Source organism: Caloenas nicobarica, chromosome 29, assembly GCF_036013445.1.
Source record: "Caloenas nicobarica isolate bCalNic1 chromosome 29, bCalNic1.hap1, whole genome shotgun sequence".
NCBI classification, from domain to species: Eukaryota; Metazoa; Chordata; class Aves; order Columbiformes; family Columbidae; genus Caloenas; species Caloenas nicobarica.
This window is the reverse complement of record NC_088273.1, coordinates 1542338-1555122: the sequence shown is the minus strand read 5'-3', so window position 1 is coordinate 1555122 and position 12785 is coordinate 1542338. Positions and strand designations below refer to the sequence as shown.

At 51.3% G+C, this 12785-nt stretch overlaps 1 protein-coding gene across 1 annotated transcript; it reads right to left on the bottom strand.

The window, feature by feature from the left end:
- Positions 1 to 9735: 9735 nt before the first annotated feature.
- LOC135999591 (olfactory receptor 14J1-like) lies at positions 9736 to 10737 on the bottom strand. The gene has a single exon (XM_065653154.1). It carries the CDS (start codon positions 10735 to 10737, stop codon positions 9736 to 9738), a length of 1002 nt encoding a protein of 333 aa, XP_065509226.1.
- Between the last annotated feature and the right edge of the window lie 2048 nt (positions 10738 to 12785).

Here is a 12785-nt window from a genome sequence, read left to right as displayed (position 1 = left end):
CGACGGCTGCAGCCAGGGCTGCAGGGGCTGCTCCTTCGGCCTCGCAGACACGGGGCCGGGCAGCTCCGGTACCTCGTGGGGACCCTGTGACAGCACATGGACGGTCTGCACCGAGCTCCATGGCCATGGGGTGTCACCAGTGACGTGAGCACTGCACCCTCCTACTGCCAGTGCTGGGTGTGCATGGGTTATACTGACAGTGACCTCACACCTCTACTGCCACTGCTGTGTGCTCATTGGTTACACTGACAGTGACCTCACACCTCTACTGCCACCGCTGTGTGCTCATTGGTTACACTGACAGTGACCTCACAGCTCCTACTGCCACCGCTGTGTGCTCATTGGTTACACTGACAGTGACCTCACACCTCTACTGCCACCGCTGTGTGCTCATTGGTTACACTGACAGTGACCTCACACCTCTACTGCCACCGCTGTGTGCTCATTGGTTACACTGACAGTGACCTCACAGCTCCTGCTGCCACCGCTGTGTGCTCATTGGTTACACTGACAGTGACCTCACAGCTCCTACTGCCCCCGCTGTGTGCTCATTGGTTACACTGACAGTGACCTCACAGCTCCTACTGCCCCCGCTGTGTGCTCATTGGTTATACTGACAGTGACCTCACAGCTCCTACTGCCACCACTGTGTGCTCATTGGTTATACTGACAGTGACCTCACACCTCTACCGCCACTGCTGTGTGCTCATTGGTTACACTGACAGTGACCTCACACCTCTACTGCCACCGCTGTGCGCTCATTGGTTACACTGACAGTGACCTCACACCTCTACCGCCACCGCTGTGTGCTCATTGGTTACACTGTCACACGAGTGTGTGCACTCTATGGACTTCTGCTGACAATGGCTCCAAAAAGCTGAATTTGGGTGGGGTATAAATATGGTTTTGTGACATCAGGAGCACCCAGACGAGCCATGTGTCTGTTCCTGGCCCATCTACTATTCAGCCACTGGTGATGTCATAATATCTATGTCTGATATGGGCCTGCTCCTGGCCTGTTGGCTATTCAGACACCAATGACCACAAAACCACCTACATGAACTATGGGCCTGCTCCTGGCCTGTTGGCTCTTCAGACACCAATGACCACAAAACCACCTACACAAACTATGGGCCTGCTCCTGGCCTATTGGCTATTCAGACACCATTGACCACAAAACCACCTACACAAACTATAGGCCTGCTCCTGGCCTGTTGGCTATTCAGACACCATTGACCGCAAAACCACCTACATGAACTATGGGCCTGCTCCTGGCCTAATTGCTATTCAGACACTAATGACCGCAAAACCACCTACACAAACTATGGGCCTGCTCCTGGCCTGTTGGCTATTGAGACACCATTGACCGCAAAACCACCTACACAAACTGTGGGCCTGCTCCTGCCCTATCACTGCTCAGGCAGCAGTGACGTTACAAGCACCTACACATGCCATGGGCCTACTCCAGGCCTGTGAGCTACTCAGGGGTGGCTGACTCAGACACCTGGTGACCTCCCCAGCACCTGTAAGGACGTGCACCTGGTCCTGGCCCATCAGCCATTCAGCCAGGACTGACATCACAAGTACATCCCAAGCCACGTTTCTCCCTCTTGCCTTCAGCTCCTCAGGCACCAGTGACCTGACCACGTCACATCCACCCACTTGCTGTCTGCTCGCCTGCGAGACACAAAGGCACAAGTGACCTCACAAGCTGTGACACAAACTGTGTGCCTGCGCTGGGCCTGTCAGCTGCTCGGGTGTCAGTGACCTGCAACCACTTACACAATCGCTGAGTCAGCTCCTGGCCTGTGATCTACTGAGACACCAGCGACCTCACCCGCACAACCTATTTGCTCTGTGCACATGTTGGGGGTGACCCCATCTGGCAGCGCCCACCCAATCACTTGCTCAATCCCCAGCAGCGGGATGGGGGAGGGAACTGGAAGGGCAAAAGCAAGAAAGAGTATCTCATGGGTCAAGATAAAGACAACTTAAGTGGAAAAGTAATCACTCACAGCAGGAGAGATATATGCTCAGCCTGTCTCTGAGCAAAGGATGTTCTGAAGAACACACCTGCCTCCTCAGTTCTATTGCTGACCATGAGGTCATATGGTGTGGAATATCCCTCTGGTCAGTTGGGGTCAGCTCTCCTTGCTTTGTCCCCTCCAGCCTCTTGCCACCTGCAGCCTCCACACTGTTAGGGCAGAGGGAGAAACAGCGAAGGCCTTGAGGCTGTGCCAGTGCTGCTCAGCAACTGCTGCAACATGAGTGTTGTCAAAGCTGTTCTGGGCGCCATCAGCAGGGACTGTGAACAAGAAAATTAGCTCCATCCCAGGCAGTACAATCTCCACCCCTTATTCCATACCATGTGCACTCTGCTCAGGTCCTACAGTGTTCAAGACATTGACATCCACCACCACCCCCTTCCCCACCCCAGACATGACACACACAGCACACTGGGTTTGGCTGGTGTGGCTCAGGTGGACCTGGGCAAGTCCCATCACACTCCTGACTTCTCCCCTCACTCAGAGCAGTCTGGAACATTCAATCAGGTTATGAACCTAAGGACAAGGAAACCTATTTATCACCAGCCTGCACCCCACAGTGGCCTTACAGGCAACTGGGAGACCCCCACAACCAGAGAGGTGCCTCTGTTTGGCACCTCAACATCCAATTTGTGGTTCATGGGTTCATTGGCAACATCTTCCGCTTCACGTTGTCTATTTTGAGATCCTCTTCAGGTCTTTTCCATATTGTCCCCATGCACATGTTCTTCTGAAGCTGGCATTTTGTCCTGGGTTTCCATGTTCACAGACAGTTTGCCTGTGTTTTGCAGCACCCAGAAGAGCTCAGAGTCTGACCCAGTAATCCCGCACGGCATGTCCTGCTGGTCTGGGCTGGGATGTGGGGGCCGTCCAGTCCAGCCCACAGGACTGGGCTTTTCCTTGTATGTGAAAGGATCTGTGCTGAGGGCCCCTCAGTGGCCTCCTGGGGGAGGACATAGCCCTTGGGCATGATCCAGCTTGTCTGTGTCCTCCCCACCTGATTGAAGTTCCTCCCCAGACATCTGTGGGCTGCTTCTGCACCAGGTAAAATGGGGGATGTCGACCCATCCTTATACTTTTCTTTCTACTCTCATTTAAAATCTACTTTTTCATTCCATTAGATCTTATTAAAGAAGGCATTATCCATTTTATATGTACGTTATAATGGCTATGTATATTTAATTTCTCTGGTTTTATACATACGTATATATCTATATATAATGTGTATACTCTTATACACAAGTACAGAGGCATATATACATTTTAAATACCATATTTATTCATAAATAAAACAAAATAAAATAAAATAGAACAAAAAAGTAAAAATACTGGCTGCTCATGGCTTGGACAGGCATACTCCTTGCTGGGTAAAGAACTGGCTGGAGGGCTGGGCCCAAAGAGTTATGAACAGAGTCAGATCCAGTTGGTGGCTGGTCATGAGTGGTGTTCCTCAGGGCTCAGTATTGGGGCCAGTTCTGTTTAATCTCTTTATCAATGATCTGGACAATGGGATCAAGTGCACCCTTAGTAAGTTTGCAGATGACACCAAGTTGGGTGGGAGTGTTGATCTGCTGGAGGCTGGGAAGGCTCTACAGAGGGATATGGACTGGATGAAATGATGGGCTGAGCCCAGTTGCCTGAGGTTCAACAAAGCCAAGTGCCAGGTCCTGCACTAAAGTCATAACACCACCAGGTAACACTACAGGCTCGGAGAGGAGCAGCTGGAAAGCTGCCTGGTGGAAAAGGACCTGGAGCTGTTGGTCGACAGTGGCTGAACCTGAGCCAGCAGTGTGCTCAGGTGGCCAAAAAAGGCCAATGGTATCCTGGCTGGTATCAGCACTAGTGTGACCAGCAGGACTAGAGAAGAGATTGTTCCCCTGTCCTGGCCAATGGGGAGGCTGCAGCTCGAATCCTGGGGTCAGTTTTGGGCACCTCACGCCAAGAAAGACTTTGAGGTGGTGGAGTCAGTTAAGAGAAGGACAACAAAGTTGATGAAGGGTCTGGAGCACAAGTCAGATGGGGAGCGGCTGAGGAAGCTGAAGCTGTTTAGCCTGGAGAAAAGGAGGCTGAGGGGAGACCTTATTGGTCTCTGCAACTACCTGAAAGGAGGTTGCAGTGAGGGGTGGATCAGTCTCTTTTGTCCAGGTGACAAGTGACAGAACAAGAGGAAATGGCCTCAAGTTGTGCCAGGGAATGATTGGGTATTAGAAAAGATTTCTCCATGAAAAGGGTTGTTGGGCATTTGAACTGGCTGCCCAGGGAAGTAGATGAGTCACCATCCCTGGAGGGTTTTAAAAGACGTGTAGACATGGGGCTTAGGGACATGGTTTAGGGGCGGACGTGGCAGTGTCAGGTTTATGCTTGGACTCTATCATCTTAAAGGTCTTTTCTGACCTACATGATTCTATGATTCCATTATTCTATTATTTTATGATTCTTCTGTGCTTGTACCTACACACAAATACAGATTTTCTCATATAAAAAGACAGATGACAGATATCTGATAAGATTAGTGCAAATTTGGCCATCCAAAATGAATGCATTACACTGAAGCTTTTTACTCTGCTTTTCTCCATCAGGCAAGTGTCGCCAAAACCTCAGAGTGCGACTCACTCTGTGCCAAGAGTTAGAGGAGGCATGGACAGTTATTGGCAGGGAGCTTTTGGGGCCCTGGGCTGTGTAAGACAAAAATAAAATGTTTCGAATGCTGTAGGTTTCCATATGATGGAAATGTTGAGAACATTTTTTTTGTTTTAAGCAATAAAAAATAGAATGAAAGATGTAGAGTGAAAGACAAGTCTTATTGCAGATTTAGGCTTCAAATATATCTGGTGTTGTTAACCTCCTTCCTTTGTTTTGCCTTGTTTTACTATACTGATCTCTGGGGGATTTTATGTTCTGCTTTTGTTTGCAAAGGCAAGTGATCATAACGTTGGGCTGGGATGCAGTTACAGGGACAGGGGTGGGTGGTGCCAGTGTAGGTGCCCTGGGACCCTCTGCCCAGGCTCCAGCTGCAGCTTCCCAGGGGCTCTGGTCTCCAGCGGGTCCTCTGTGACAGCGACCAGTCCAGACCTGGACTGCAGAGACACTGGCTCCTCTGGAGGTGGCCCTGGATACTTGTGGTCAGGCAATGGAGCTCGCCCTGAAAATGCGAGACATTTGCACACGTCTTTAAAAGCAGGAGCAGGAAATCATCAGCTGAAAACATTAAATACTTTAAATAAAATATCAGTGTTTTCCCATGAGATCAAAATGAGGCTTTTCAGCATGTGCATTAAGAGCAAGAGGAGAACTTCTCATCTTCCACTAGATTTGCCTTGCCAGCACTCTCTCTGTTAGGCTGTGCATCTGATCTCCCTCATCTTTCATGTATTTCCACCCATCCTAACTAAACTGACCATGTCTGAAGTCACATTTCCAGCAACTAATCTACACACAAGCACTTGCGATTGCTCTCTGGATTTCCCTTCCCCTTACTCTTTGATCACTCAGACATCTCTCAACAATCCAGTTGCTGCTTTCAGCTTCAAGGAGGTAAAAGCTTCCTTGTCTTTTGGTAGTCTGTCTAATTCTGTCTTTAGCCAACTCTTTTATTGTGTTTATTTTGTAATTCATTTCTGCCTAAAATATTTTCTCATGGTTATGCCTTGTGAATGGTGAATCTCATTGGTGGCAGTTTGTCCTTGGCATACAGTTGAGGAGTGTGCTTTCTTTTAATCATGAATCTTATCAGTTTTATTTTGTTTGTTCAAAAGGAAAGAAAAGTCCCTCTTTGCCTGTGTGCAGCCAGGTCTCCAAGGAGAGCAGGTGGGAGCTGCTGCAAAGGAGCTGGAACATCCAGCTGCAGCCTGCAGTGGAGAAGTCTGGGGTAAGGAAAAGGGATGCAAGTGCCAGGTGGCCAATGAGAGAAATGATGGGGTTGGGGAGGTGAGGAGCAAGGTTGTCCACACAGTGTCAGGCCTCAAGTGTCAGACCTTCTCCAACCAGTCCAGACCTCCACAGGAGAGACCCTGGATCGATATAATACTGATAGAATATTTTCTTTAAACGGAAAAATTAATGAAATACACCCTTTAAAATAGAAAGACGCTTTTATTAGAAGCTTTTTGAAATCTTTCTACATAGTTACACCAAGAAAACTCTCTAATTCACTGTACAAGAGTAGAAGGAAATTACAAGAAGAGACATGGTTTCTTAGAGCTTTCTTCAGTGTAATGAGCCCCATGGTGCATTTGGTGCTGAGTCCTTGAAACTCACTGAGGTGCTGAGAGGAGATTGCACAAACCTTGCCAGAAGTCAAAGTCAGAAGAAATAAGTACTAAGTACCTTGAAGTATTAATGAGTTCCACCGAGGACAAGTACCAGCAAAGCCTCCCCAGGGACTCGTTAGAGCAGAGAATTGGAGGCCATGATGGCAGATAAACAAAGGGTCATGTGCAGGCAGCTGAGGTGCTGAGAAAAGCCTGGTTTTGTTGGATGAAGCAGAGAGGCCAAGGCCTGACCCCCAGCCCCTGGGAAGGCAGATCCTGTCCCTCACCCATTGCTCAGGGCTCTTCCTGGGGCAGGGGATGTGGGCTGTGTGATGCTGAGTGAAGGACAATGGTGTGACAGTTCCCAGCCTTCCTGGGGATGTGCAAGGAGGCCATGAGGTGCCCCCAGTGCCTGAGGACAACATGATGATTGCCATAGCCAAGGGGACAAAGATTTGGGTTCTCTTGGTTACATCCAGCCTTGCCAGTGCCCTTTGCCATCTCCACCACAGGTTGTCCTACACTGCCCCACAGCTGCTTCTGTTTCCCTGCAGGCTGCAGACACCCATCTTGCTTCCTCCCCTCGCTCTCACCCAGGTATTTCCATACATTGACTGATGTGTCTCCACTCTCATGGTCTGTTCCTTGAAACACAAGGTGGTGGACTGAACTCATGCTCCTTCTGAATGATTTCTTGTACCACAGCACTACCCTTTGAGTGACATTTCTTCCTTCTCATGTCCAGTTTCCACATTCCAAGCTGCGCTGTGTGGCAGTGTTTCTCTCCTCTGCTGTAGAAAGGAGGACCCTGAAAACTACTGACCTGTCAATCTGTTACCTGTGCCTGGGAAGATCATGGAACAGATCCTCCCAGAAGCTGTGCTAAAGCACAAGGAGGACAAGGAGGACAGGGAGGTGATTTCAGACAGCCAGAAGCAGAAAGGAGAAGCCATGACCTCCAGGCAATGGGAAGGGGAATCCTGTCACTCATACACGGTTCAGGGCTCTTCCTGGGACCGTGGGATGTGGGTGTGCAAGGCCGAGGGAAGGACAACACTGGTACAACAACTTCCAGCTTCTTCATTGGGCCTCCAAGGAGGCAACGAGGCCCCAGTGCCATGAGGACAACATGTCTTCTCCTAGGCCTCAGTGGCACAGACAACTGCCATGGCCAAGGGGACAGAGACCTGGGTTCTGTTGGTCCCTTCCAGCCTTGCCAGCGCCCTTTGCCATCTCCATCACAGGCTGTTCTACACGGTCCTACACCTGCCCCTCCTTCCCTGCAGGCTGTACACACCCATCTCGCTTCCCCACCTGCTCTCACCCCAGCATTTCTGTCCCTTCACTGATGTGTCTGCACCCTCACTGGCTGTTCTTTGGAACACAAAGCCATGGGCTGATCCAGCTCCCTCTGGGTGACCTCTTGCATCACAGCACTGCCCTTCTAGTGACATTTCTTCCTCCTGATATCCAGTTCTCACCTTCCAAACTGCACTTCATGACTTTTTTTTCCCTCTTCTTTTTTTTTCCCATTACCAAGGAACGCTCAGCCACCTGAGTAACTGCCCATCAAACAGAGAACCCAACCTGTTAGTCTTCTTGTCATCTTGCACTCGAACAGAGGGAAGTAATCTCACAATGATCTTCTAAATCCCAGGACTGCTGCTGGCCTTTCAGCTTCTCTGATAGACACGACCATGTTCCTGCTGCTGTCCCATCATGTACTCAGATGAGATGAACATGACAATCCGTCTCCAAGGCCTCTTCCTGGGTGGGACCTGTAGGTACTTAGGCAGAGGTTCTTTCCCAGCCGTGTCCCTGCTGCTGGCCTGTCACCTCCAGAGACAGAACTGACCTCACAGTCCCCTTCACAGCCACACGCTTCTGACTGGATTAGGAGACACTGACACACAGCTGATGTCATAACACACCATGCCCATCCATCAACCTCCTATGGCCCAGGACCTGACCAGATGAATGTATGCTTGTATTAGGGAAGTTATCAAATGTAAATCCTACTAACGATTTGAGCACATAAACATCCCAGTGCTGCATCCAGGCAGATTCCTCTGGTATGTAACATCCAACATGAAGTGACCTCTAGACACCGTCTGCCCCACAGGCCTTCATGGAAGCTCAAGGAATGTCTGGTTATTTTTCACTTGGGCTCATCTCACCTCGGGTTCCTGTCACCTCACACACATGATGTGCATGCTAACGGCTCATCGGTTCAATGAAAACCTCCTGTTGCCACTCCCAAGCGACGGGAGGTACCTCAGCCCTAAAGTGTGTCCCCCTGCTCTGTCTTCATCTGAAATGTCCCACGTCATGTGGAACGGACACAGGGATTTCGGTTCAAGAAAGCACATCCCAATGCTGCGTTCACGTGTTTTCCCATGGGATGTTACTCCCAACATGAAGTGACATCAGGACACTGTCCCACGGGCTTTCAGGAATCCCCTGGAACACCTGATAGTGTTTGTGCTCACTCGGGTTCACGTCAACTCACGTGAATGATGTGCATGTTCGCATCTCATCAATACAACGTAAACAGTGAGTGTCCATCCATGGAGGGAAGAAGAGCCTCTGTGAGCTGGGGTGAGAGGCCAGGGTTGGAAATAGTGGTTGTGAAGGGCCAGCGCATGATGATGCCCTGGGGCATCTTCTGTGGGGTGTCCAATGAACATGGGCACAGAATGGACCCTGCTTTGCTGGTCTTGAAGTCCCTGGCAGGAGGCCTGGCTGTGAGAGGACACTGCTGTGTGCCCAGCCCTGCACACACACACTGTGCAGCTGCACAACGGTGTTTCATCTGTGGGCTGCTTCCTTGGGCATGTTCTTGAGAAAAGCTTTGAAAGAAGACCTAAACCTTCCAGCACGGCCCTCAGGAGATCAGCGTTCTTCATGGAATGCTGTTCTGAGGCCAGCTCTGTCACAGCAGTGCCCATTGCCTGTCCCTGCCTGCGCTCACAGGACTGACACACAGCAGGACGGTGACCAAGCTGCCAGAGCACTCAGGCCTTGCACCAACACAAGGGATGAGAAGGAGAGTGTGGGAGTGGAACGAGAACAGCTCTGGAAAATGAAGTGCTGGTGTTCCCTGGCAGTGCTGCAATGCTGGACTCTTTTCCCGTCCTCCCATGCACAAAGGAACAATCCCTGCAGCTCCAAAAAGGCCTTGCAGGAAGGACATAGTGAAAAACAAATCACTGCAGGAACCTTTATTTTGTTTGGAGAGAAGGAGAGTACTGTGCCACATTTACACAACCAATGGTTATAAAAGAAAAGCCGACAGTGGATTAGAAAGGGGATGACAAAATCATCACAATAAAAAACCAACCAATAACAACAGAAAATCCAGATGACAGGCTGGGCCTGTTATTAGCTCCATTAAAACTCCTTTGTACAGGCAGATCAACAGTTTATTGCTTCAGAAAACACTAAGATATGAGTTTCCCCATGGCATCCTTGAGCTCCTGGTTCCTCATGCTGTAGATGAGGGGGTTCACTGCTGGAGGCACCACTGAGTACAGAACAGACACCACCAGGTCCATGGATGAGGAGGAAATGGAGGGGGGCTTCAGGTAGGCAAATGAACCAGTGCTGATGAACAGGGAGACCACAGCAAGATGAGGGAGGCATGTGGAAAAGGCTTTGTGCCGTCCCTGCTCAGAGGGGATCCTCAGCACAGCCCTGAAGATCTGCACATAGGACAGCACAATGAAAACAAAACACATAAAAGCTAAAGAAACAGTGACCACCATAAGCCCAACTTCCCTGAGGTAGGAGTTTGAGCAGGAGAGCTTGAGGATCTGGGGGATTTCACAGAAGAACTGGTCCACAGCATTGCCCTTGCACAGTGGCAGTGAAAATGTATTGGCCGTGTGCAGCAGAGCATTGAGAAACCCAGTGGCCCAGGCAGCTGCTGCCATGTGGACACAAGCTCTGCTGCCCAGGAGGGTCCCGTAGTGCAGGGGTTTGCAGATGGCAACGTAGCGGTCGTACGACATGACTGTGAGGAGACAATACTCTGCTACTGCCAAGAAGGCAAATGAGAACAGCTGTGCAGCACATCCTGTGTACGAGATGGACTTGGTATCCCACGAAGAATTTGCCATGGATTTGGGAAGAATGGTGGAGATGGAGCCCAGGTCGAGGAGGGAGAGGTTGAGCAGGAAGAAGTACATGGGGGTGTGGAGGTGCTGGTCACAGGCTATGGTGGTGATGATGAGGCCGTTGCCCAGGAGGGCAGCCAGGTAGATGCCCAGGAAGAGCCAGAAGTGCAAGAGCTGCAGCTCCCGTGTGTCTGCAAACGGCAGGAGGAGGAACTGGGTGATGGAGCTGCTGTTGGACATTTGCTTCCGATGGGTATGGAGTACTGTCACAGGAGCAAAAGACAGTGGCAAGTTAGGGGAGACTTCTCTGAGCAAAATCAAAGCCATTGCTTATGCACCCTCCCCCTGCTCCACACCCCCTTGTCCTTTTCCAGACCTTCCTTCAGCTCCGTGGCTGAGCCCTGGGTGGTGCTGGCTGGAGGTGCCGTGAGAAGCAGGATCTGTGCCCACTGGCTGCCCAGGAGTCAGCCCTGCTCTGCAGCAGGGGGTCATGGGAACGGGGGCAGGGGCCAGACCTGGGGATCAGCTGTGTCAGATGGAACCGTTCCTGCTGCAGGAGGGCCTGTCAGCATCTGCTCTCCCAGTGATAAGGAACCATGATTACACAAGGCAGTTTGAGATTTTGGGGTTTTTACAGCTTCCTGCAATTGCCCTGGAGAATGTTCTTCTATCTCAGAAACTCTCAGCATTTCTGCTCCATGTCTGTGGGTCAGTGCAGATTAAGGGGACCTGGTCTGTCCCTCTGTCTTGCTCCAGCTGCCCTGGGCTGGCACCTTTCTGAGATGGAGGCTGATCACACTGCCATGTTACCCTGAAAAACCACCAGGCACTGCTGAGAGCAGACGGACCCACATCAGACAACGACATGTCTCACCCTTTCCTAAGGTCTCAGCACCCCACGTTTAGCCCAGGACACACATGGCTCATTTCACAAACCCAACGGCATTTTCGCTGTTGTAGCATCTCTGTGTTTCTCCATGGGGCTTAAGATAACACTAAGGTGTTATAGCACAGGTTTGCATCCTGGTGGGGAGCTCACAGCTTGGATGGAAACCTCAAGGAGATAGCAAATGTCCTAATGATGGCATTTGATTAAGGGAGACTCAGCTCATTTCCCAGACCCACAGACTGCATTGCCCACACCCCACATGTCAGAGGAAAGCTGGGACAGGTGTTCCCATGGACACAGCTGCAGGAAAGGGCCCACAAGATCAGGCTGTGACTCTGCAGCTGAAACTCCCATCCCCAGAGAGCCTGACAGCAAGAACAAGATCACAACAACCGTGACCCAGAGCAGCGGAGCAAGAAGGAAACTGCGGTGAGGGTGGGTGTGAGAGAGGCCAGGGCAGAGGCAGCCGGGCACTCAGACAGCGTCACCCTTCCCCAGCTGTGCAGCCACCTCCCACACACCAGCATTGCCGGGCAGCTGCTCTCAGCCCCTGTGCTCTGCAGAGGGAACTGGAGCTCTGGCTGCACAGGAGCTGCTTCATGCCTTGGAGCCCCCGGCCCTGAGGGCAGAGGCTTTGCTGGGTGGGAGAGGAGGCGAGGGGGCTGCTCATAGGAGGGATCTGCACTGCAGGGGATCATCCAGAGTTTTCTCTGTTCTCCCTCCCATAACAATTCTGGGATTAGTTTCCTCTCGTTTCTGATCTTTTCCCTGCTGCTTGGAGATTCTCCCGCTGGGAGGTGTTTCCCTGTCCATGTCTTTTCCCTGTCAGTGCTCACAGACCCCATCCCACCCTCTGCGCCCTCACCCTGGCCCTACGGAAACCTGCCTGTTTGCAGGGCACTGCCTGGGGGCATCATCCTGTTTGCAGGTTGGGAAACAGGACAGGTCAGATTGAAGCTTATGGGTCCAGCAAAGGTGATGCAGGTGCTGTCCAGAGGCAGAGGGGTGGTGAAGGGATGTTATGAGCCTTCTGGCAGATGTACTGATCACTCGAAACTGCAGTTCAGGAATCTCAGTGACTTTTTTAAGCATGAGGGCTCATTTTCATTTTATCCTTTCCTGCACCCCCCCACCCCTTGCGATAGGAAACTAAAAAGACAGGGTCAGGAAAGCTCCTTATCTTTCTGGTAGTCCTCGCATTGATCTTGTCCTTAGGGCATCCCTTTGGAAAAACGCTGGGGGTGATCTGGAGCTGTGAGTAGCCCTGACCCACAGAGGACTCTCCACAGCAGAAGCACCTTTTCTGCCCTGATACCGGTCGCTTCTTCTGCCCACAGCTTCTTCCCACAGCACCATGGGGATCTCCCCGGGCAGGCTGAGCGCTGACCCTGGCGGGCGGCAGAGTCCCTGCCCCGGCACAGCCCTGGGGTGCAGGGACCCTGCCCTGCAGGACAGCCCTGGGCACCCCTGGGTGCTCACCCAGATG